The sequence below is a fragment of the Meleagris gallopavo genome, chromosome 13 (assembly GCF_000146605.3).
Source record: "Meleagris gallopavo isolate NT-WF06-2002-E0010 breed Aviagen turkey brand Nicholas breeding stock chromosome 13, Turkey_5.1, whole genome shotgun sequence".
Taxonomy (NCBI): Eukaryota; Metazoa; Chordata; class Aves; order Galliformes; family Phasianidae; genus Meleagris; species Meleagris gallopavo.
In genome coordinates this window covers 9292813-9319862 of record NC_015023.2, presented here as the reverse complement: position 1 = coordinate 9319862, position 27050 = coordinate 9292813, and the positions used below count along the sequence as shown (strand labels likewise).

At 38.3% G+C, this 27050-nt stretch overlaps 2 protein-coding genes across 2 annotated transcripts; both read left to right on the top strand.

The window, feature by feature from the left end:
* The first annotated feature begins 2636 nt into the window (after window positions 1-2636).
* On the top strand, window positions 2637-26826 carry LPCAT2 (lysophosphatidylcholine acyltransferase 2). The gene is made up of 13 exons (XM_010717811.2): window positions 2637-2797; window positions 3796-4013; window positions 5280-5392; window positions 7724-7784; window positions 8507-8565; window positions 9863-9897; window positions 11952-12006; window positions 15149-15231; window positions 15791-15916; window positions 16507-16660; window positions 23010-23108; window positions 24810-24951; window positions 25205-26826. The coding sequence occupies exons 1-13, from the start codon at window positions 2703-2705 to the stop codon at window positions 25453-25455; spliced, it is 1491 nt and encodes a 496-aa protein (XP_010716113.1). The 5' UTR covers window positions 2637-2702; the 3' UTR covers window positions 25456-26826.
* CAPNS2 (calpain small subunit 2) lies at window positions 16671-19611 on the top strand. Its single transcript, XM_010717810.3, has one exon. The coding sequence runs from the start codon at window positions 18442-18444 to the stop codon at window positions 19186-19188; it is 747 nt and encodes a 248-aa protein (XP_010716112.1). The 5' UTR covers window positions 16671-18441; the 3' UTR covers window positions 19189-19611.
* Window positions 26827-27050: the final 224 nt, after the last annotated feature.

Here is a 27050-nt window from a genome sequence, read left to right as displayed (position 1 = left end):
TCCCATAAAGAAGAAAGATTGTTTTAGTGAAAACACACTAATCCATGCTTACACCCCCTATTTCATATTACAGAATACAACTGAACTGTTGAACTGGATTTATAGATCCCACTACAAGTGGATGCATATGATAGGAAATATCTGATTTTGAGAGACTTGCTACCTGAATTCTTCATATTTACTGTGTCTGGCACCAAAGAGGGCAGGAGCAATAAGTGCCCATGGCCAAATCTCTCAAGCCCAGCTACTGACTCTAGTCCTTTTGGTATTGTCCATAAAGTTACTAATGCACTTCCTTGACTACTTATATACAACTTTAATGTTAGAATAACTATATGCTTCAAGAAGGAAATAATCATGCCCAGCTTATGTGGCAGCGCTTACAGATCTTAAGCTGCAACACCTTCTCCTTATCCTCATTTACAGCGTACCCACTGTCAAGTTTGATATGTTTTCACTGTGCCTTTTGCAACATGTAAGAGGGCTCCAAAGGCCCAAAATTCCTCTTAGTCCCCGTCATTACAATTGGGTTTAGAAGACTAAGGCCAGAGCCTTTGTTGGATGTTGACAAGAGAACAGTAGGAGGACACAAGAATGGAACTGGAAAGGAGTTGAGGGGCAGAACTGTGGGGAAGAACTGTGTTGATGAAAGGAAAACTAGATCCAAGCTAGTATATTCAAGAATTGGATTAATAACACTCAAAGATGCTTATATTGTAAATGTACTAAAATAATTTGTTGTTTTTGAAAGAAAAGAGGTAAGATCCATAGTATTATTTAATACTCATAGTTCAAATATTTAAGTTGCAAACGATTTTGTAAAACTTATTCCAAGCCTTGCCTTTCCTTTACAGTAAGTAGTTGTTGCTGAAAAGCTGACTAAAAAGGCTGATTTTGAAAGAGGAGCACTGTTGTTCAGTTGTGATAAAGCTCACAAATTAATATCTGCTCTGGAATAACATGCAGAAACCCATGTGTTCCTTCACCATATTCAAATCCACTGATCAGCTGTTGGCAGTTTGTGACTACAGATCATTCAGATTTTAAAAAGGGAATGTAACAGATCACTCAGTAATTATTTGAATAGAACTGATGTAAAACTTAAGGTTAAAAGTCATGAGTCAGATTCTTTTTGTCGTTTTATACAGGCTGATACCTCACCCAAAAACAGTTGAATAGCAATGCAGACTTATTGGATGAATTCACAAGGTGTGTTACAGCATCAGAAGTTCTGTAGAACAGTGGATGTTACTGCAGAACTGCAAGCTAAATGCTTATCAGAATCTGAAAGCTGAAACTTGCATACTAATTCAATAACTTTACCATATTTGAATTGATGGAGCTGTCAGTCAGTGACTGTTGGTACAACCAAATACTAAGTTTTGAGGAGCACTGTGCAAATGAAAAAACATGCCCACTCCAACAGTTCTGCATGGTTATGTATTGTTTTGTGCCACGTATGCACATAGAGCAGCTCACAGCCTGCCAGGAATGCTGCACTGACTTCCCCAGGCTAAGGCAGTTCACCTTCCACCCAGGCTGTGCTTGCTCAATCTGCGTAGTGCTGCTGTTGTGCCACAAAGGACAGCCTTCAGGATATGGTTTCTAAATCATTTACTGGGGTACAAGAATAAAGAATTTCTTCCTGCCCTGTCCTGCGCTACAACAAGCTGTTAACAACCTTGCACCAATACACCTTTTTGCTGGAGCTGTGCATGGAAAAAAAAAAAAAAGCAAGCTAAAAAATCCTTCCTGGGGGCTGGGGCTAATATTTGAGGATTATTTGCAACCAGGCTGTCGTGCCTCCAGCTCCCCATATAATTGCATTTGGAGAACTGACCAGCAGTGTGAGCCTGGGTCTTTCTAGGCTGGCTTTGGTACCTAGCTTGGCAGGCTGCAACCATAGTAAAACCTCTGCTAGAGCAGAAGTTAACAGCCAGGATGGTTAATGCAGACAGGAGGCAAGAAGTTAGTCTTCATAATAGCTGGGTTCTACTGTCTGTGTAGTGCAAGCTGCGAGCAAACTGCTTCCAAAGGCAATCAGCCTAGAACTGCTGCTGCAGCTCCTACAGCACTGTAAGATCTGAACCCATGCCTTAAAACGTGGGTGTAGTTTTACAGAGAACTCCTTTTTGCCTAATGGGAAATGAAGTCGCGTTGCCTCTGCGCTGCTGCAAGCAGTAGCAGTGAGAATCACTCACAGCAGTACTGTGGCTCAACACGAGATTATTTTAAAAAGGCTGAAGTACATTGTGATCATCTTAGCAATCCCACTTGGGTTTTAGACAGATGGTGGTTGGTGATAGGAGCTCTGTAGTGGAGGTACACAGCAGCTGGTCAGACTCATCTGACCTTGTTGTATGCTGCAGACCAAGTCTAAGTATAAACTATGGCAAACAAACTCTGATTACCCTCTCTGCTAACAACATCCAAGCCAAAAACCCAAATAGTCAGATGTTCCACTTCCAGCTGAAAATATATTTTGAAATGCTATGAGTGACTGAAGTTCCCTGAATGAAAACTGGACTCATTAGTACTATCATACATTAGTACTATCATACAATTTAAGTGTTTTAAAATTCATAAAATGTAACTGCATAGATGTTGGTTATTTGTTTTGATGCCATTTCTTCAGAATTTCCTCTCTCTTTTTCCAGCTTGTTCTTCTGGGGATTATTTTGCTACCTCTTCGTGCCATATGTATGGTAATCCTTCTACTGCTGTCCTGGCTGTCTGCATCAGCTGCAACTTTCCGTCACACTGGAGGAGCATCAGTGCCACTTAAAGGATGGAGAAGGTAACAAGTGACCAATATTTGTTGAGCTCTGTTTGTGGCTTTTTTAATAACACAAAGTCAGTGTCTGAAGTATTTTTTTCCTCACACTCTTTTCCTCCTTTTGATTAAAGAGGAGTCCTCTGTCAAATCTTATTTTTACTGTTGCAGGGGAAGCAATTTTTTGATGAGAGTATTTTACAACCATAGCGAAGCTTTTCAATAAGTAAATTTTTGAGTTCCTTGAGACTGAGATACATCTTTATAAAAAACATTATTAAAAGACTTTCAGTAAGCCAGGACTTATTTCAGTAATGATGCAAGTAGGAATATTTGAGAAAGGAAACTATTTTAAAAAGTATTTGGTAATGTTACTTAACTGAATGAAGCTTTGCTGAGTTTTCATGTGGGACAAAATTAGCTTTGACAGCTTCTCTCTTAGCTGTGATGCTGAGGAGGAGTATTCTAAAGCTGCCTTCATGTGTTCTGGTTTTAGTCACTCAGCTTCTGGGCCTCTTCTCATTGCAATACTTTGCAGCTACGTGCAGGAAGAGGAGACACATGAAGTGAACAATAACCAGGCCAAGAAATGATAATCCCACTGAGGGAATTCGTCCCATTTATGTTATTTAATCTTACAAGATTAAAAATGATCGAAAAAGAACAGTACTGGAGTGATATATGTTCTTACAAAAAATGATGCTGAATCTGCTAAGCACTTACCCTGCCCTCCCAACAGCATCATGCTAAAGTGCTGTAGAATACAGGAAGACTAATAGCATACCTGGGGAGCAGGGGGGAACAGTGTACAGAAGAAGATGCTTTACATTGTCTTATCTTTAAAATTGTAAATATAACATTGTAAATGCCAACATTAAAAAAAAAAAAGACCAAAACCTCCAATACTCTCCTTACGAGTAGTATTGCTGTCCTGTGCCTGGCCATAGTGCTGGTGAGAGCTAGGTATTTGTTCAGAGTACCAGCTGTAACATGGATGATGTTTTTGTGTTTCTGTTCACAAGGAGGATGATCCAGGCAACCCTCTCACGCCTAACTCGTACTCTGTTCTTTGTAATGGGTTTCCGAGTTAAAGTAAAAGGGAAAGTGGCGAGTCTACAGGAAGCCCCAATCTTTGTTGCAGCTCCTCATTCAAGCTTTTTCGATGCCATTGTTTCTGCCTTAACTGGAATGCCATCAATAGTATCTAGAGCAGAGAACCTTTCAACTCCAATATTTGGCAGTAAGTATTTATGAAAAAATAAAATGTCTTATCTCTGAAACTGATTAAGGGGCAGGCTTTTTAAATCCTTAAGTTCCAAAGATACTGACTGATTATATTCAGTGAAATCACTAGGACAGTTTGTCTTTCTGAGTTGGTCAGAGTATGCTGTTGCCTTCCAGGCATGGAATGTTAAATTTACTTTACATTGAAAACATGTTTCATAGCATCTCAGAATAGTAACTTTCTCTGAAAGTCTCTCAGTAGGTAGCTTTAATAATCTGTTTGGCTGCTGTTTTTTAACAGTATGGCCCACAAATATAGAGTATGGATTGGTGAAGACTGTTTCAAAACAGACTGGAACTACAACAGTCTGGAAAATATCATAAGCTTAAACTTACAGACACTGTTATGTTTGTTTTTTTATTTGTTTGTTTTTTAATGATAGTCAAACAAGGAAGGAACAAAAGAGAAGTTACTGAAAAAGGAAATGTAGAGAATGGAAAAGATCAGCTGAGTCATGCTTCTGCTATTTTCTCCTCCTTCTGGAACACAAAGGAATCCCAGTTTGCATTTTATTACTAGAATCAGCATCAGACTTTCTGCTTGCTATATCTGTTTTAAGGGTTTTAAAATAGTAAGCCAACAGTAACCCCAGACTGAACTCAGTAAGCTACATAGACAAGTGTCCTGGTAGGAGATGAACTGATCGTATATTTATCTTTTTTTAAAAGCACAAGAGTGGGACACAAGATAATTCTTTCCCAACTTTCTCATCACATCTCAGTATGTCCACACCTTCAATACAGACCTCATTAAATTAGTTGTGCTTATCTGGTTGGTTTGTTGGTGTGTTTTTTTCTGTGGACACACAAGTATGCTTTGTAACTGCAAAGAGACTTCCTACTTCTTTGCTGTGGGCTCAGGTTGCTTCTTCGTTGCAGTCTGGATGATGTAGGCTGAAGTGAGGCCCACGAGTAGATGCCTGGTCAGTTCTATTGCTCAAAACTGTGTGGAAATGTTCAGTGAAGGCTAACAGCCCTATTAGTAGAACATGCTTGAGTGAATTTGGTATGTTTATACCTACTGCCAAGTTCCTCAGCTTACAGCTGTATGTCTTCTGTGTCTTACTCTTTTGCAGAATGAGGAGATAATACTTTTTTTTATCTGTTTAGTTTGAAAGTTGTTTGTGCAGAGTCTGTCTCCTAGTACGAGAATACCAAGCTTTTATTACAAGGTTGCCTTGAACATGTGCAAAACAAATACAAATTTTGATCTCTTTCACAGCAATTTTAAGTTCCCTTCAGCCTGTAGCAGTTTCTCGTCAAGACCCTGATTCACGGAAGAATACAGTCTCTGAGATAACTAACCGGGCGTTATCAAGAGGCCAGTGGCCACAGGTAAGAAATATCCCACTGCTCTTCTGTAATATATCTTCTGTAATATATCCATATATATAATATATCCATATACACTGTGCATCATAGTGTCAGGCAGTGCCTAGCTGAATAGTATCTTGGTATCTCAGATCAGCTCTCAGGTCTATGATGGGTTTAGGAAAGGAAGAAAAGAGGCTGATGCCCAGGAAGTTTTGTCATGGCATATGAATGATTTAAATCCAGACGGTAAAAATTTCTGTTCTAAAATGCAAATGCTCTTGAATTTTTTTTTCCCAATTTTTATTCTTAACATACTGCCTTCACCGTAGCATCGGTATATGTGAATCACTATTCTCAGGACAGCATGTGTGAGAAGCTATATCACAGAGCTGTGCTTGTAACAGTTGAGGAATAACCCAGTTGTGCGAGCTCCATTATGAACAGTACTTAAGCTTAACACACCCGTTTCACATGTGATAAACAGCTGAGCTGAAGGTAAATTTACTCTTTGGGTTAATAATGCAGTACAAACAAAGGCTTTTAGATTGGTCTGAATTGTGGAAAGATTTAAATCTGGAAGCGCCAGTTCTGCACACTATTTCCCATGGTCATTCCTCAGCAGCAAGCTGCTGTTGTGCTTTAAGGCCTTGGCTAGCCATTCCATCATGAAGACTTAGAGTTCCTGGGACAGGGGTTGCTCTGAAGTAGAAAACAGTTGAGGCAGAAATGCTACTCTGATAGACAGAAGTCTGGGATGCAGATCTTCATCCATTGCAAGAGGAAAGACTTGGCAGAACTCTAAACTTACTAACATCTCGTCTAGCAGCGCTTTCCTGTGCTCTTCCATTGCATTGACTGTGGTCTCATGCTGCCTCCATTACGTTTTTCAGTTTGTCAGCTGTATGGAGGGTTTTAAATCTCTGTGTGTGAAAGCTAGCAAGGCTTTTCTCTCTTTTTTTTTCTTTTTTGGTAATACTATTCTTAGAAACTACACTTATGTTTATGATTTGCTAAACTGTTATGGATTAAATGATTCCAGAAAATAGCTAATCTCTGCTGAAAGCTGCATGGGAAAGAAAGGGGAGCTGGCTTTACACTAATTCTGCCTCTGTGTTATGGCACTAATAGCGTATGATTCAATATCCAAGATTTTATTTTATTTTTTAGCAACTTGATCACAAGATGATGTCTGTGATATCCTCCTCAGAGTCTGCATTCTCTTAGCACAATAGAAAAGGAGTAGCTGAGTTCCCAGTTCCTTTCTCCTAAAATTAAAACATAACAGGCTAGGCAACACTTGTGCTTATTAATAGCATGAAGTCCTGAGTACTGCTTCTCCCAACCCTCCCAAAACAAAAGGGGAAGGAGAGTATGGTTCAGACACTAATTTGTTTCCTGGGGTTTGTGACACATGGCTGAACAGAAGCATTCTCGTTTTTATGTCTGTAGCAGACAATTTCTGATTGTGGAACATGCAGTGAAGGACTAACTGTAAAACAAATTGTGCAGCTGTGTCTGTTGTACCTTAGCACAGCCAGTGTCTCTTTCGTTTAGCTGTGACCCATTCCTTCATACTGAAGTGGGAACAGACCTTGAACAATTTTGATCCAGACCAGTTATTGTGCTGAGATTTTTTAGAATGCTGCTTCTGGTCAATCCTGTATTGATATAAGAAATATAAAGCTTCTTTGTATTCTATAAGGAGTTGAATTCAGTGTGTCACACTGCAGCTCAGTACACATTTAATCTAGTACCTTTCAGAATCTAATTCAGAGTCCTCCTGGGTGTTTAGTGTGTCTGAATCATTCAGAGGTTGTGCAGGGTGTGATACTATAATAGTTCTGCTTAAGAGATACACCTGTGCTCCACCTTTTGCTTCTACCCTTTAAACCATGATCTTCTCATCACAGCTAGCATACTCACTCATGTTGATAGCATCTTTTAATGCTTGAGTACCTCCTGCGCTTCATGTCAGCCCAGACTCTTGATGTTATATGGTAAGAAACTGCTGGCAGATAAACAGTTCTCACATTATTAGCAACATTAAACATTTCAAGTCAAACACTGGAAGCTTTTTGTACCGTAATTCTGAACTGATAAAGGCCATTCCCCCAAATTTCTCTCTTTAAAAAAAAAGACATTTGTTTCCAAATCAAGATAAATCAGGTTGTTATTACTGTGGGCACCCTTCACTAATTCTTCCTCTTCTTGTTGAGAAAGTAATGGTAATCTTGTGATGCAGTGTAACATATCACAGAGTTTGCATAAAAATTCAGCCTTCTCATAACTGATGCTGAAATATAATCCTTTTATGATGTGTATATATTTACTTTCTTTCTCTTTAAATCCAAGATACTGATTTTCCCAGAAGGCACCTGCACGAACCGATCTTGTCTGATCACATTTAAACAAGGTGAGAGATTTTGTAGTATCTCTGGTGGAAAATATTATATGAAATACTAATCTGGTAGCTCTAGTAAGGCCTATACTTCAACAGATACACACCACAACAGCATTTTACTAATGTCTTATATTGTTAAAGCTTCAGTATTGTAGTAATTGCATTTCAGTGGCCTTAAGTCCACTATTTTGCACTGTCATTTTACTTTTCTCCCTTTTGCTATCTTATAGGATGCAAAATATCTGTGATGCATTCTTAACAGTGAAAGGTACTTGATAGCATCACTGACTGTTGTGCATCACTGATATCTGTGCTGCACTTCAGTTAAAGCCACAGTGCTCTTTCTTACTGTTGTACAGTTTCTTTTGCAAAGTTACAAAACCAGTGCTACATGCTCAGATCCATATCACTTACCAGGAAACACCCAGTAGCCTTGTGAGAATCTAATCTTTTTAAACAAATGATGATCAGTGGGCAGAAATGCATAGAAAATCAGTTTGAACAGTCCAGGAAATCCGAGGCAGCTTTTTCCTTGAAATGGGGATTAGCTGTTTTCTGTTTTGACATCTTGCTAATTGCAGTGATGATGTTATGGGAAAGAGAAAAAAATTTTAAAAAGGAAAAAAAAACTCCATTCTTCTGGTCTTTTAAAATATTTCTCCTTCCTGATATCATGTCTTATGTGAATCTGTTAAAGCTCAGCCTTAAGAACCAATACTACTTTGTGGTTGCAGGTGCATTCATTCCTGGAGTTCCTGTGCAACCTGTTTTGCTCCGATATCCCAACAAGCTGGTATGCAGCACATTTTTGTACCACTAATCTGGAGGTCAAAATATTGACTTCAAATGTATCTAAGCTAAATATTTTGCTTTGGCACTGAAGAATTTATCATCCGAGTTTTAACACTGGAGGATTCCAAGCCTCCCAAGAATCAGCATGGACTAGTTGCTATTCTGATTGTGAGAATACCAATTTACTTTTGGCTTCTCAGCTGTATTAAAATTAAGAGGAAGTGCAGAGAAGTATTGCAGCGGAAGTTAGCCACTTCCTACAAAGCCACAGAACCTGGACTTTGAAGTCTGAAATGCATGCAGCTTCCTTACCAGTCATCCTTTTTTGGGTTAAGCTTAAAATACTCTTACTGCAAATGGGCTTTTGGAACAAAAGCAAAGCTGAACCATGCAATGCTTCCAACACCTCCCTTCCTGCAGGCAGCTGAGGAGGGCAGCTTTGCAGATGGTTCTCTTTGTGCAACTTTCTCTTGTTTTGCTGGATACATGTTTGCAGTCTCTGCCAAGTACAGGAGTTGAGCCATATGGCTCCATTTCCCTGGCAGGTGTAATACCAGGATATGAGTCTAGCAGACTGCTATTTGGTTTTTTATTTCTTCTTTATCCAAAAAACCCAGACCTGACCAAAAGAACAAAAAGACCAACGTTTTCATTCCTAATGTCTTTTAAGATGAAAAACAAGTGATTGTTTTTATTCATGTTGATTCCCTTGTAAAATCTTTTTGCAGTTCTGTTTCTAAACAGTGAACCACTAAAGGGGATCGATGCATTTTACCAATAGGATTTAAGGATCTGCAGTATACATTGTAAAAACAATATCTAGGAAGCAATAAACATAGAACAAGAAAAAAGAAGAAAAAAACAAAACAAAACAAAACAAAACAAAACAAAAAACCAAAGAAAAAGCATGATAGATTACCTATGCAAAGATATCCCTGAAAGCTATTTCCAAAGTATTTCTGAGGGTGCCTTTCTAAGTGGACTGGCAGTTTTTTGAAGAAGTCTTACTAGATCCTCTTCTACTTCTCTGCTGTTTCAATTAGAATGAATGAAGTAAGAAGCCTAAATAACCACTTAATTTTTCTTCCCAATTGTTGATAGATCAACAGTCTGCCATTCTTTTTTTCCAAATTCTTAAGGCAAGGAATCCTAGTTGTATTTATGCCTTTATTTTCTCTACAGGACTATAAAACCATCATCTGCTTTTACTAAGCTTTTGCTTGTTTTATGCTGTAACCTATCTGCATTTTAACTCTCATCTGTTTCATCAGACATTTCTGTTTTAATTTTTTCCTTAGGATACTGTGACCTGGACATGGCAAGGCTATTCACTGTAAGTTTCTTAATTCTACTGAAAATTGCATGGATGATTTTTTCCCCATTACTAAACAGTCTGCCAGATAGATTGGGCTAAGCCAGGGCATGTGATCTTCTAGATCTCTTTTTATGAGGGGAAAATATTTGATGTAATGTAAGTATCATATCTGAATGGACAGAAAAAAGAGTTTTGCAAAATGAGAAAATATTATTTCTAGTTCTGCCACTGTTTTGTTCAATTTTCTCTTCTGTTTTGCACATCACAACATGAAAAATTTGAAATGATTTTTCTTTTGGAAACAATCAATCAATTGTCATCAAAACCTACAGATGTTAACAGTTTACTACATGATATGCAAAGAAGAAAAAATAAACGTCATTTTATACCCTCAATTTATTCATTCCTCCACCTTTTTTGAAGAGTCAATGATAGCAAGTGACCATGGGCAAAACAATGATTATATTTCCCCATCTTTCTATTCTGATGCCTAGGACTCTTCAGATTTTTATTTTTGCTGGACTCAACAAAAGCAGTTGGTGTTTTGGAATGTCAATGAAGAAGCTAAATTTACAGTATCTGACATGGAAACAAAGAATAATGCTTTAATAGACCATTTAGGCTGTGTGTCTGTGCATTTTTTTCCTCAACAGGGGTGGCCTTCAAATATGCTAAAATACTCTATTTTAAAAAACTCTTCTAAACAGCACAGAAAATATTAAAATTGTCTGGAAAACACATCTCAGCTTACGGATATAAAAACCTACTGTGGATTTATGTGGATTCATACACCATGTTTTCATGTGGAATATGTAATGTATCTAATGCACTAATACTGATCTGTTAAGTGATCAACATTTTAAGGCATATCATTTTGAGATATATCTCAACTAGTGGGGTGGATCATAAATGCTTTGTAAGGCATCAGTAGTTATTGCTAGCACCTGCAAATTCGGACATTTTGAAAAGCTGACCTACATGAAAATGTTCATCTTACTGAGTTCCCTAAGATATTTTTTTAATGATTATTATTGCTGTTACACTTATCAGCATGCTGATAGTAATGCATATTGCAAATTCAGTAGCGTAGTATTGATTACTCTTATGAAGCATTTATGGTGGAAGACTGAAAAGGAGCTATGTCTTTAGTTGTGAGAGAAAATACAGAACTGTCACAGTCTTTGTAAAACTTCCTGGCTATTGTACCCAGGCTGGACAGCACCAGGCTCCTCATGGAAACCTCCTGACCCATTTCTGCTTTCCCTTATTACTTCTTCCCTACTTTTGTGTCACACTGAGAGGCATGCCTAAAATTATGGAGTAGGAAATCAAGCAGTAAGGTATTCCAGCAGAGGAAAAAAGTCCAGAAAGGATTGCTTAGATTTTCCCTTTCTCCTCTTTTTTTTTTTTCGAATGCACAAACAAAAAACTTCCTGAAAGCTTCCTACTATAATTTACATGAAGTGTGTGCTTCTGCTTAAAAATCATAGTGAGCAAACCAGAAATTGAAGTGATTGTGCTTACCCTTTTCCCCAGCAGGTTCTTCCTCCCCCTACCTCTTAATATTAAAATTTCACCTTACTGCAGACCTCAGACACACTGACCCTTTGTTAACACATTTGTGCAAAAGTTATTACAATTTGCAAAATGGCCAGGAAAAATTTACAAATCCTTGCTTCAGCTCTGCAGAAGGAAGTTACTGGTTGTTTTGCAGATGTGAGAATGCAGGATACAGAACTAAAGCTGCTGCTTAGAATCAAAGCCCTTAAATCTTCAAAATCCATTATGTGTTCACATCCTTAAAAATTAAGTAACATATATATTTTGCTCACCAAAAAATTGTGCAGTATTGTTGATAAGCATGACAGCTGATAACAAGTTGCCTGCCCAGTGAGCAAGCAGCAGATATATGCAGTAGCCTTATAGGAAAAAAAACCTCCAGTGCAGCATTTCAGAAAACTTCCATGCTCTTAAAATCCTTGTCCGATATTGGCTGTGTTTCATCTGCTGATGTGCAAATACTTTGTAAAACATAATTTTAATTTCTTCCTTTCTTTTTTCCTCTCCTGCAGAAAAGAGCTGTGCATAATGACACTGTGTCAGCTCTTCACAAAAGTGGAGGTTGAGGTAAGAATCAGAAATATCTTTCTACTCAGATCCAGCCACAGAGTTTATACTTTAGCATAAATACATAATCCACATTATTAACCACTGTTAGTAAGCAGTAAGCAGCTGTGTCAGCAACAAGAAGAGAATCATAGAATATTTTGAGATTTGTTGGCTATATCTGTGTATCACATAAACTGATGAGTTCCTAAATAAAAGCTGTCAGAAATACTTTTATTTTTAAAGCACTGGAAAATCATTGCCAACTCACTGGTTACAAATTTGTAACAAATATAAAACATTCTATTAAAGGCAACTTCACATTTTTTACCCTACCTTCTTATTTCCCTGCTCTCTTGAAAGCATCCTTGTCTTACTCACCACCTTCCCAGACTGAACACTAAAAGGTTGCTGCAAGTAAGAGCTTACTTAGGGACTCTGGTGTTTGTACTGGGGAGAAAGCTGAGCCTTGTATAATGAACCAGTTTCCTTGATCATTAAAGTCAGATGCACCATGCAAAGACAGATACATGACAACTGACACAACATATGCACTTCATATATCAGTACACTTATTCTAATAGCTTGCTGCCTGTCAGAGTCAGCATTCAGAACGCAGTAGTGAGGAGAGAGAGAACCGAGGTATGATCAGTTTGTTGTACTTCACATTCCCTAGCAAACCACAAAGATTATCCGTATGGATTATGTCAGTTGAGGGACCTGAGCAATGGGAGACATTCAGATAGGTTTTGCTGTTTATTTGCAAAACACAGAGTTCAGTAAAGTTGTGCTCTGTGAGCACAAGCTGTGTTACTGCTACTAACAGTTAGCAGTAAAGTCTTTGTTGTGAAACAATGACATTCTTTTCAGGGGAACATCTTGTATATTATAATATGTGTAGTAGACAGATTAACAAAATATACTAAAGATATGATTCTCTTTATGATTTTGTACGAAAGGATACATCTATGCCATTCATACACGTGGGAACAAGAAACAATTAATGGAGTCCTTCTATTAGAATCTTTATTTCCCCCTGATTCAGAATGGAACTCAAACTTGTCTGTTAGAAAATTGTGTTCCCACAGCAAAACTGAAACGTGAAGAAAGATGCAGCTTTCACAGCAGTATGTGTCACCAGAGTGGAAGTAACTGCTTAGCATCAATACGAAGGTTTCCAAAAGCCCAAAATTGAAGGGACAGTTTTACCAAGAGAGGGAGGAAATCACACTATTAGTGATCACTAAGTAGTTCACTTTTTAGCAGTGAACACTTCAGTTACTACCACATACTGTGAACAAGCAGCCTCTCTTCCCATTGGTGTTGCTCTGGCTCTACCTACAATGCATGGACAGTGATGTTCCTGTAGTCCAGGAAGGAATTGTATGTGTTTCTAGACATAGCCTAAAAAGTTGTGTATATTGGTGATTAACTGATAAAACTGGCAGTGAGTTTTATGTCTGCCAAAGGTACAGAATCTCTCTTCCACAGGAAGAGAGACTAAGCCAAAAGCAGGTCAGAGAAATGTTTCTGCTACTGAAAGTGCTGGGAAGAATCGTTCTTACAGGACTGCATTTTGACAGCAAAGGTATACTTAGCAGTCATCAGCAGATAAGCAGCTGGGTGCGTGTGAGATCATGCATGCCACCTCAGGAGGACAGCAAACCAAATTCCTCACCTCCTGCTGTAGTCTCTGGCAAACTGATTTAATCATTAATGTTAAACAGGTTTCTTGAATGAGATGTTTCAGCTACCAAAAATCTAAATTGTGGTCTGAGGAAAACCTCAGCCTCTACTGACGTAATGACCACCTTCAAGAGCAGGAACCATGTTTACGTAAACTTCTCAGAATTCTGATTTCATCTCAGCCAATGATAACACAGTTCTCTGTATTTGTACAGAGTGCCTGTGCTTCCTCAACCTAAGAGCTGCATGACTTCTGCAGGGAAGTTGTAATAAGCCAGAATCTGTGTTAGAAGCAGCTTGTAGAAAGAATGAAATCTCAACACTTCATGTGACCTGCTGTCCTTACCAGAGAGAAAACTCCCAGCTATAAATAGAAAAGTGTCATGGCTATTTGATAGAGAACTTATTCCATAAATGTCTGGACTTGGTCATAAAGAGGCAGCATTCCTTGAAATCAAAGGCAAAGGCTGTCCAGGATGGACTGTATTTACGTAGGACTTAGGTACCAATATATTAACGCATCACCAACAACTGAAATATAACTGAAGAAACACGTTGACACATAGTATAGTCTTCCACTGAATAGTGTGCAGCATCTTAATGATTCTAAAATAGCTATATTCTAGGATTTAAGAGCAGGATTGCAGAGTGAGAAGTAACAGAATTGAAATAACTGATAATCTAACTGAGAAGAGGGATAGGAAACATATCTGCAGGCAAACGCTGTCAATTGAAGTAGCAACAGAATACACAGAATCCACACAGTACTTTGCAGACAGATGCCATTTGTGTCGTGGCAGATAATAATTCATCTACAGTACATTTCTAGCATAATGCTACTCCAACTTCTTACAAAACAACATTGAATAAGTCCTTAACAGTAAATGTGTCATGTAGATAGCTGGGGTAGATATCTTGGTTTGCAAGGCTTGTAAAATTCTGTACCATTTTAGTATTCTCATAATTTAGAACTAAGATTCCTCAGCATTTTCACCACAGGCTAGAAGAAACTTACAGAAAACTTACCAGTCACATCCTGACAGATACATTTAACATGTACCAGGTGTAACTGCAGCATGTGTGAAAAAAACAAACAACACACTATAAATCTTACACACATTTTTCTAGTATATAACATCAATTACAAAGAACTGAAAAGAATTTCAGACTCGTTCTTACAGACATAGTGTTTAAACCTCCTTTGATGTTTGCATTTACTTTCTTTGGAGTTTTGATTTTTATTTTTTATAGCTGCTTCTATCAATCTTTAAGAGGCAGTTTGGACTAAAATCTTACTTGTGTGGCTAGTGCACTTTGAATTGTTCCTAAGGCTGTTGAGACCTCTGGTGTCCAGCTCTGTCATTGCACGGCTGATTTTTTTCTCCTGTTTTTCTTGTTGCAAAGACTAACAGGAAGTTGTCCATTTTGTTAACAAAGTTCTGATTACTGAATTGATTGGATTACTCATCTCTTTCAGTTTCTGCCTGTTTATGTTCCTACTGAGGAAGAAAGAAATGATCCCGTTCTTTTTGCCAATAGAGTCCGACAAACCATGGCAACGTATGTAATGTCATGAATAAAATCTTCGAGAACTTTTCTTTCATACCTATCCACCTGTCCTTCTCTAGATGTCCATATACATCCCAGCCATAACATACACCAAGTACCCCACCCCACAATTCAGTCAGGTCCTAGGTACTGTATGTTGGTGTCTAATTCTTGTACCGAAACACCCTTTGATTGGCCTTCTGTGGAGCATAAAGAAGGCTGCCTTACATTGGAACATAGTATGTTTATACTTGGAATGCTGGAATAAAATGCTCCCTTACTTGCTTGACAAGAGTAAGGAGGTGGTTTGTTCTCAGAGGCTACTGGGTTGCATTTACAAAACTGTGAATATGAAAACATCATAAAATTACTGTAATGTCATTTCACAGTACTACTTCACAGAATGCACTGCTCTATGCTACCTGCATCAGAAAAAGAACAGATTATCACTTGTTTTGTATACTAGCATTAAGGCAAGTTGAGGTGGTGAGAACAGAAACAGTCAACTAAAAGTTACTTTAGTGTAAGACGGTGATTGTCTTTTTCCTTAATTTCCTTAATTTTGTTTCAGTGCTTTGAAGGTGCCAGTCACTGATCATACTTTTGAAGACTGCAGACTGATGATTTCAGCAGGACAGTTAACTTTACCCATGGAAGCAGGGCTGGTGGAGTTCACCAAAATCAGCAAGAAGCTCAAGTAAGGGAAGTTAAGCTGTTGATAAAGGAAATGCTGCAGCTGATAGCCATCTGCAAAAAAACAAACTACTTGACGAGTGACCTGGTGTTGCTGTGGTCAAATCTGAAGTCTGTGCACAGTGCATCTAGACTTGTTATGTGTGCCACACATCCATTTATACAACTTTGTCTGGAAAAATCTTCAGTAGTTACATGGCAATCTTAATTATTCCACCAAGGTGCAAAGCTATATTTCTGCAGAGATCAGATGCTTTGCATGTTGTAGCAATAATAGTGTTTGCACAGAGAGTTAGCTAATAGAGCTGATGTATATTCTATGCTGCTAAGCATGGAATATCACACTTGCACATGATGCATAAAAATAATAGTATACCTGAATTTATGGCAATGAAAACCTCTTTACTGGACTAACTTGATGATAATAGATTTAGGAAGTTATTCTAAGGAATTCTGATGTACCCAAGCACAGAACTGTCTGCTTATGATATTAATAACCATGGGGGGGGCAGTCCTTAATTGCTGATTTCATACAAAACATCAGCCTGGATGTACAGCATTTAGAAATACCTCCTCTCTTTCATGTTTGCTTAGCCTAAAATGGAACCATGTGAGAGAGCAGTTGGACACCTTTGCTGCTATTGCAAGTGCTTCCAAAGGGGGAAGAATTGGAATTGAGGAATTTGCAGAGTACTTGAAGCTGCCTATTTCAGATGTCCTCAGAGAGCTGTTTCTACTCTTTGACAGAGTAAGTAGTCTGTTAAATGACTAGAAATCTTGTCTGCAATGTTTTGTTAAGAATTACATACAAAAAGAATACTTGTTTTGTTATGTCAAGCTTAGTAAACACTTCTTGGCTAGCAATTCGTGTAGGATAGATAGTTGACTCATACAGTTACCTTTATTAGTTCTGGTGAAAAGAAAAGTTGGTTGGTTTGTAGCTTGTGAAATGACAGTTATCTCTTGGAATGCTACAGCATGAAGATTATCATCTTCATGCTGCTAGTGGCTGAATATTTCCTTTTGCCTATCCCAGATTTTGAGTTCGTTTACATTCTAAGTGTTTAATTAAGCAGTGTAGTTGTAAGTAGATAACTTAAGGCAGATTGAAGCTAAATAGACTGTATAGAATCAGAATCATAGAATTGCTCAGGTTGGAAAAGACCTTAAAGATCATCAAGTCCAACTGCAACCCAACCATACCACCCCGACCCTAACAACTCTCCGCTAAATCATATCCTTGAGCACCACATCCAAACTGTTTTTAAACACGTTCAGGGATGGTGAAGGACCACCTCCTTGGGAGCCTATTCCAGTGCTTAACAACCCTTTCAACCTAACAATGCAGTAAAGAAGTATTTATGCTGTGTTTGTGAAAGGTTCTATTAGACATTCTAAAGACTCCTATTGCCTGTCTCCAGTCATAAAGAAGGAATGTACAGGTGCTAATCTGATTATTTAGGCTTTTCTCCATAGTCAGTAGTGATCTGTTTCATGTTATATTTCTCCTTGAAAGATGGGAAAAATTGCTGTATGAATGTGCTCCCTCTGTCTACACCAGCAGCCCCAGTGATTAGAGCATAGTGTACAATTCATTTTACTTTATGCATCCAATATGTGCTACAGTGCAAGCAGCATGCTTTACTGGAAGTGCTTATAAAGTTGAGTTTGCTTCTTGTCTTGGGAGCTTTCCTAGCACAGCATCATTCTTCCAATCAAGTTAACTTTAGCAGTACACTTGGCCCTAGAAGGGCATTTTGTTGTACATGTTGATTTAAACTTGCCAGATTTTTCTGAATATAAAGGATTTACAGACTCTAAAATAGAGATATATATTCCTGTATTTGCTGAAGGCACAGAAGCTCTAGCAGATAAGGTACTCATCCTTTCCCCGTTCCTATCTCCTCACCTTGGACCACTGCTCCTATGAACTCAAAACTGAGTCCTGAAGAACAGCACAAATACAAGACAAATACAGTGTGGCAGCCAATGTAATTCATGGCAGTGAAGACTCCTTTCAACTCACCTATCTGGCATAACTGCTTCAGTGACTAGAATTAGCAATATAATACGCAATTCATTGGAAAGCTGAAGACATAAAAGTTTGCAATCAGTCAAGACTTTAGTAAGCTTTCTTAGTGTTCATCTCTAGGGAGATCCGCTTTACTGAGAAGCAGTCACACTGATGTGCCAGGGGTCTTTTCTAATTATTTCGATTATAACTTCTGCTTTGTGGCTTTCAGCATCGTCAAGTTTTTTGGTGTTTTTTTTTGTTGTTGTTGTTTTTTTCAACAAAGATTTATCAAATGTCATAAAGCTAGTTATGCAGAGAAGAAGAAAAACAGGAATGTCAGTGGCTGACAGAAACTACTGAGATCTGCAGTATTTCTGGCTCTGGAGTCATGCACAGACATGATTAAGCATGTAGATTAAGCTGTGTTTTGTCCACACCCAGCTCATACACAACACAGCTTTGGAGAGCTACAGAAGTGCAAGATCTCTGAGTAACTCCCTTCGAAAATACTTGTGATGTTCCTTGCTAAGGCTTTGCTGAGCGGAGGAAGTGGTAGTGGTCAAGGAGAGAGCCTTGTGCGTGGCCTAGGAGGTCTCCTAACAGGAGGTAGACATGGAGGAAATCTTGGAGGACTTGTTGGAGGTCTTGTGAATTTGATAAGTGAAGCAGCAGCTCAGTATAATCCGGAGCCACCACCACCTCCTCGCAACCATTTTACGAACGTGGAAGCTTATGAGAGTGAGGAAATTAGACAGTTCCGTCGCCTTTTTGTCCAGCTGGCTGGAGATGATATGGAAGTGTCTGCTACAGAGCTAAGAAATATCCTGAACAAAGTGCTTTCCCGACACCAAGACTTGAAGACAGATGGCTTCAGCTTAGACACGTGCCGCAGCATGGTAGCTGTCATGGATACCGACACGAACGGCAAACTGGGCTTTGAAGAGTTTAAGTATCTGTGGAACAACATCAAGAAATGGCAGTGTGCGTACAAGCGCTGCGATACCAATCAGTCAGGCCTTCTTGAGAGAGCTCAGCTGCCGGCAGCCTTGCGGGCTGCAGGGTTCCAGCTGAACGAACAGCTCTGCCAGGTGATCGTGCGCAGGTATGCCAGCGAGGATGGCAGCATGGATTTTAACAGTTTCATTAGCTGCTTGGTGCGACTGGACAGCATGTTCCGGGCCTTCAAGTCGCTGGACCACAATGGAAATGGGCAAATCAAAATGACCATTGAGGACTGGCTGCAGCTGACCATGTACTCGTGAAAGCAAAGCAGAAGAGAATAAGCTTCATTTGAAAGATATAGATGGAAGACTGCAATGCTGTTGTATTATAGAACTGTAGCCGTTTCTTGATTCTAAGGCAGATATAGCTAAAGATATTTTGCTTAGCTGTGATTCCTCTTATGTATGCATTAGCCTGCTTTTCTGAAGTTGTGTAAGTTTCAGTTGTACAGATGCGTAAGTCGGGCTAAGAAAATTATCTCTAGGCCCTGAAATGAGGGAATATGTTGAAGGATCAAAGCTTAGTTACTTCTTCATGAAATGTGGGTTTATAAAGGAGTTTAAGTATTATATAAAAAACTGTAAGTTTGGTAGTATTTTGTGGTATTACTGTGCCAATTTGTCAGCATTCACTAAGCTGAAATAAAGCTGTGCTTGCCTGAAAGCAGTCACTGGTAAAGTTCAGTAGATTCCTAAATGGTGTGGTTATTTCTAACCAGGGAGATAAACATTAAAGTTGCAGTGACTATAATGACCAATTAATATTTTGCTTCCTTCCTACTACTTTTTCGTGCTGTTCTGCTGAAATAGAATCTGTGTGGTATTGTCAGTTCTACTTGCTGGCAAATACAAAATTAAAGGTAACAGGCTACGTTAGCAACCTTCTTCTCCTTCCTGCAACTCTATTACTAGTCTTTTCTCTCTCCTTGAAGCCTTAATATAGTTAAAATAAAACCAGCTTAAAATATTGCATTTATATTTAGAGAAGCTTGCTGTAACAATGTAGTCACACAGCAGCCAGCCAACAAAAATCTGCTTGTAGCTATCAGAGGTAACTTTGTTCAGAGTGCAGCGTCCCACTTGAGCTAAACGTGCAGTTTTGAGACGTCAATTTTTGAGTAATAGAACAAGAAATAACACGAACTGTCAAAGGCACACTATTTTTGAAATAAGGATTACATAGATGATGACAAGCAGCTCTTTCACTGTGGAGCTTTCTCTGCAGGGCTCTGCTGCTTTAAAAGAAAATTGTCTAGGGCGTGTGCTGGCTGATTGGAATGTGAAATGAGGAGTGGAGCAGCACAGCCTGTGCAAAGACTCCAGATGTAAGAGCCCATGTGCCTCTTCCCTCCTCACGGAGGTATCAGTGACTAATGGAGAAATACCATACAATATCTGCAGGGCAACTGAATACTAAAATGGGGTTCTGTGATTATTTGATTTTGTTTCTAAATTTCCATAGCTTTGATTTCTAAATCTTACACTCAGCAATTAATATTTTCCAAGCTGATGAATCCTCCTTGCTGGTATGTTTACAAAAGCCTTTTACTTTTAATTTTGGAAAAAAAACCCTACAACTTTTGCTTGGATCTTTTGGTTTAAAACAAAAAAAACTACCAGGTTTGCATGAGAATTTCCCTTTTGTTACTGGTTACAACTTGCATGTAGCAACAAGCAGCTGAGATTTTTGAGTTACAGCAGTAGCTTCTTACATGATGAGCCTGGATAGGAACATGAGATGTGCAACTGCAGTTCCTCTCCAAGTGTTCCAGCTGCAGCTTCTCTGTGGTAGCCCTGTAAGTAACTCAGGGTGATTTGGCTAATTAGAACAGGAACAAGTCACAAACACACTGAAAACAGAAAGAGGAAACTAGTTTCCTTGAAGAAAACAAGGTCTGTTGAGAATACACTATCCTTTGGATGTTTTAATAACATAAATACAAATTTATGAATGTTAATGTTAACTTTTGATATTTAGAGAATTAGAACTTAGCTCACAATGTGTTTCCTCAACGTACACTTGGGTGCATAGGGTGCAAAGACAGCGAGGTAGAACAACTATTGCAAGTGTTCTTTGCATTGATGCTACAGAAACATGGAGGATTTTCTAGTGTTTTCAGTTTAACACCTATGTGTTTGCAGCAACCCTATCACTTTCCCTTAACCAAAACACCAGAGCATCTGTAAATTGGCCAACCTCTTAGGACTGAGTAGTAGTCACAACATGATCTTATAAGTAAAGTAACTTCATTCTCAAATGGCTGGAGTTCTCTGTGTCAGACTGCACTCAGTTTTGATTATCGGATTTTGATGCTTCAGCAAAAGTAACATGAGCCTTATTAGCTCTTGTCATCTTTCTCTGGTTAGCCAAAGCTGTGTTTACTGACTTCAGGAGTAGTTTCTGAATGAAAACAGCATTTATGAGAGAATGTTGCCCTTTTCTAGTGATGAAAAGCTGACAAAAGTTATATATCCTTTGACATGCAACTATACCTTTGACATGCTACCTTCAAGGTAACTTAGAACTATTCCTATTTTTGCTAAAACATTTCCTTAAAATTATAGGTCTTCAAAATATAGGATGTTCAAATGTTAGAGGCCTTGAAAAAGATTGATTAGAGCATCAGTGTAAAAAAAAAACCAGTTATCTTTGCAAACCAGTTCTGAATTGTTATTGAATGGTAAATAAAATCGAATCTTAGCAGTTTAAAATCCTGCCAAATGTATAGCTTCATAAAGTACTGAACACATTATGATGCTGATCAAGGACTATCCTAAGATCTAAGCTCAATATCAGAAATCCGTGTTTCACAGAACGCAAGACTTCCAAAGCACTCTACAGAACAGCCTCAGCATTTCTCCACTGGGGAGCTCCATATTCCACTATTTAGTAGAAGGAAACTATGAACAGAAAAGTTAAGACTGATATGTTAAAGTGGACATTAGAAGCTGGTGGGAGAGCCAGGAATAGGATCAAGATCTGGCTGTAGGAGACAGATTTACCCAGGAGACAGCCCATCTTTTAATTGTCTTGTCTGTGCTGTTCTCAGGCTTAGGGAACCCGCTCTTGATAAAAAAGAAATTCTTGAAATGCAAGGCACATTATCCAGAGAAAGAAATCTGCTTTGTGTTTTTGTTTAATCTTAGAATGTTCTTGATGAGTGTCCTTTTGGTGAATATTCCAAACTATGGGCTACCAGTCATGACAGCTGTGCTTTCACTAACTGTGTCCCATTGCCTAACACTTACATATGGCTTCTTCCCTAGACTGAATGTTTCCTAAAACCCTCAAGAAACTTTTAGTGTGGTCACAGGAACATTACTGACTTAAACATATATTTCAGTGGATACAATTTTTTTCCTGTCTGGAAATATGATGCAGTTTACATAGGATTGATCACAAATCCCATCAAAGTAAAATTCAAGTGTTTTGTTGGAAGAGCTTTGTAGTGAGCACATTGAAATGTGCTTTCAGATCAAAACTGCAATTATCAAACAGGCTGCTACAATTAATTAATTGCATTTCTGGCTTATAAAGTAGGACAATGTATTTGCCTCAAAATAGCATGTAGGGCAATGCATTTGCTTCAAAGAAAAGCTTATGAGAGACCACGTGCATCATCAGGCTGTACTTCTGCTGGCATATGTTTCACTGCTGAATGTCCTTAGGAAGAATTAACTCCAGACAACAGTCTCATTGTTGGCCTCTCTGTTCTGGGATGTTGCACTGTCTCTTGAGTTTCACTAAGTGCCAATGCTCCATGAACTGTTATATTTGCCTTTAGCTGGTGTATTCCAGTTCTTGTTCAGAAGCTTTGTGGAGGCCATATGCTAACAAAAGTCTCCTAAGTTGTTACCAATCTTTTTTGTTTGGGTGTTTATAAGATGTTGGAAATATGTATGTACTACTTCATCCCTAGTAATACACAAGTTTAGAAAGCTGTTTGTATTTTCTGCAGGAAGAAATAATGATTTAATGTTGCATGCTCCCTTAGTGCATGTTGTATATTTGATTTGTACAACCGCTTCTGAGGTGATAAGCACTATTAACTGTGACTCCTGCCATACATTTTTTGTTACAGAATGGAGATGGCACCATTGACTTCAGAGAATATGTCATCGGTTTATCTATCCTTTGTAATCCAGCCAACACAGAAGAGACTATTCACATGGCATTTAAGGTAAATTCCAATTAGTGTAAATCTTCAGCTCTGACAAATGAAGACTGACTGTAAATCTGTTAGTTTTCAAATCATAAGTTTATAGCTTCAATCTGATATGCAAATGTGAGTAATTCTCTTAAACCAATTGACATTTAGTCTGTGAAGGGGAGGTGGAGAATTGCAGTCATCAGCTTCATAGAAAAGGGTTTGAAAAGCCATGTGAAGGCACTAATGAATATGTAACTTGGCAGGCCAACTCTGAAAATGATTCAGCAGCACTTGTGGGTTTTTGCCTGAGGTTTTTTTCTGCTGGGATTTTCAATGCCACATGCAGACAATAGATGGAGCAATATCCTCTGTAAGTGAAACACTCTATAGACTTTCTACAAAAATGAAGAGAAGGGAGGGAAATCAAAAAGGGGTATTTGGGACAGGCACATTCAAATTTCGGCTGCATCTGAGATCATCCATTTGCTTGTTCCATGGTTTTCTGATAGTTTGAGCTGTCAAGGAACAATACCTCCTTTCAGATCCCAAGTTCAGGCATGCAGTACACAGTCAGGGATGCTCACATTTTGAATCTCTGAACACTCAAATGCCCAGATAACATTTTTTCAGAGGATATTTGACACAGATTCAGATATTTTACCCACTATGTATTAAGATGCAAACCACGTTCATTTTACACTGGATATGTTTTGGTATTCATTTTTATGGCAGTCCAGCATTGTCATTGGCTGCTTTACAGCTAAGTGTCACAGCTGCTCAAAGAAGTTTGTATTTCTTTGGGTTTTTTTATTACCATAGATTCTTCAGAAGAAGCAAGTCTAGCAGGTATCTTTGATGTTGTATTATTTTGCTTTCGAGATGATACTCTTCAGTACTGTAACATTGCATTGCATTGATTATAAAATGTGTAATCTGCTACAGTTCCTGACTTCAGCAGGAAATGACTAGTTCAGCTGGTAAAAAGTCCATTTTGGTGAACTGTGGGTTTCCTTTTGCTACTTGTTTTCTTTGGTACTAAATGCACTCTCCTTCACAATGGGACTTTTTGCCCATAGCAATTACTTAAGAATTACAGTCATCCATTTCTTGTATTTCTCAAGGGGGTGATTCATAGCAGCTGCTAACTGTCACTGTGCTGGGAAGGATGGCATGATCAGTGTACATCTACTGCCTGCATTCCAGTCACCAAAATTCCTTTTCTAATTACAGTAATTCCTTAGTGGGTGACAGGTCACGTATACTAAAAGTTAGGTATCTTATGTCAGAAGATAAACTATGGCAAATTTATCAGCTGCCAGGTATGCTGTAACTTAATGAAAAGAAATACGACCTAAGGTATGCTTGCATAGAGTGGCATAGCTCATGGTGACAAATAACATTAACCTTTGTTTATAAGCATTGTATAGGTTTTATTAGCTAATGTTATAAGATTTGTTTGCTGTTGCAGGTTTTCTGCATACTTTTCCTAGTACAGAATATTCTGATCCCGACTACAGCATGTACATCACTCTGCTAAATTTCTGTCTAGTCTTATGCAGAAAAAGTGCGTAAAAGCTCTTGTAAGAAAAAGTAGCTGAGATGGAGCCCCACTGTTCAAATACCAGTTGTTTGCAATTCACCTTTGGAATACCAGAAACCTAATATGGTGGCTGTTCTGCACACGGAAGGTTCACAAGCAAAGTAATGTTTCTGTGCATATGTCTTTTCCAGCTCTTTGACCAGGATGATGATGGCACTATAACAGAGAAAGAGTTTGCTTGTATCATTCAGTCAGCTCTGGGGCTGCCTGACCTTGATGTTTCTAACCTCTTTAAAGAAATAGATGCAGATGAAACTGGGAAGCTGTCCTATGGTAAGTTACATCCTTTTATAACGGAATACTCCTGATAGTCATACTGACAACTGAGAGTTCCCAGTGTCTTTTCTCCTCAGAAACATCTGATGGCTCTCATACACTGTTTCTGAGGAAAGCTGTTGTAACACAGACGTAGATACTTTGCATGCACTGCTTGAGATGCTTTTGAAAAGCATAACTGGAGATCATCTTCATTTCCTCTGATTCTGTTGCTGCACTGTACTATCTGTTGTTTTTTTTTATTTTTCAGATGAGTTCAAGAACTTTGCACTTGAACATCCAGAATATGCCAAGTTGTTTACTACATACTTAGAGTTACAGAGACATCAGGTAGGTATGGCAGAGGAAGATGATGACATTCAGCCATCTGAAGCCAAACACACTCCAATTAGAAAGAGCGCAGTCCTGGACTCAGAAACAAGACCAACTGCAAGAAATAAAGTCTGTCCTGCAGACTATGAAGAAGACAACTCTAGTACCTCAGACAAAAAGGATGACTGAGAACAGTCAAAGAATTCATCTCTTGAATTCTGTGGGAGTATTCTCCCAACCTATTAATAAGCACAATTGATACAAAATAGAGAGGAAAATTACAGTTTAAAAAAAAATTGTTTCATTTTTTGTTATTGTTTTTTTTAATTTTCATATTTGGAGGAGTTATTCCTGTTTGAACATAAGGGAACAATCACCGTCCTTGTTGCCAGTATCACACTACTGGGAATGTTGTTCACTGTCTTCCAAGGTTGTGCTTCCACAGAAGTAACAGATGTGTGCTAAGAGTCTCCTGTAATGACATGACCTCTCAATATAGAGTCTGAGGAGACCCCTTGTCTAAAAACAGGTGAAATTTTTTGTGGTCCTCAGTTCTTCTGCATCCCTAACATGTCTTAAGGGGAAAAAATATTTATTCCAGAGTGTTTTAATTTGAAAATATCCTTTAGGCTTTTTGAAGCTTCAGAAAGACAGAATTTGATTAGAGGACATTGAAAGCTGAAGCTGGTGTCCTTAGATTTCCCTTAACTGTGTGTGAACTATAAAGCCTAAGCTTCTGAACAGTGCATGCTAATTCACTGATGTTAACAGAAACATCTCTAGGCTTATCAATTAAAGATGGAAATGGCTGCATTTCTATGTAACAAAAGACTGCCCAGAATTCCAAGATAGCAGCTCACAGTCCACAGGAAAATGTAAACAATAAGACTTAAGAATAAATGGACTATTTCAAAACAAATAGAATGTTGCTTACAGTAATAAATGCTCAGGACCACTCAGGAGAAGCATTTTGAACTTCAGCATATTTTTATTCTAATAGTTATCAATAATGTTACCTTGCTCTGCAAAACTTGAAAGATAAATATGCTATCAAACCACAGTTCAAGTAGTTTGTATTTACTCTGAAGTTGTCTCCTAGAAGCCATATATGTATTACTGTGCCATTACTCATTATGGGCTTAGGCTCTGATTTGAAACCAAGTTCTTTCTAGCTAATTTGAGTGTGTTTTGCCTCAGTCCTCTCTAGTGCACTGGAAATTGAGCCTTTACCTTTTTCTTTCCTTCATTTGAATGCACTTTATACAATACTTTAAGTATACATGTATTTATGCAAGTAACTACTAAATAAAATCTCGGAAAGTATGGAATGACAGAATATTTTTAATATAAAACTGAGATGAGTAAAGTCCAGAATGTCTAGTACCAAAAAGAACCAATTTTCAGATGGTTTTCGTATCTGAAATGTTAACCTTTGCCTCTAAACTACTGCTTGTGTTGTCAGGCTGTAAGTGCATTGCCATGTTTAACCTTTTCTGTATTTGTAACTGTGCCTATCCTGATGTTTCATGTGCTTAAAATAAACCTATATTTTTAAAAGACTTCACTAGAATAATGCATGTCTTTTCGGTATAGTCCTAAGGGTATTCTGTCTACCATGAGGAGCTCAGGAGATTCCAGAAAATCTTCCTCATGATACCTTACCTCAATAAATACATGCAACTTGAATTCAGTATTTTAATTTTGAGTATGATGGCACTTTTCTTTATGGCATAGCTAGAAAAATAGGACGGGACTGATGTTCTTCCAAAGAGTTACTTCTGCTC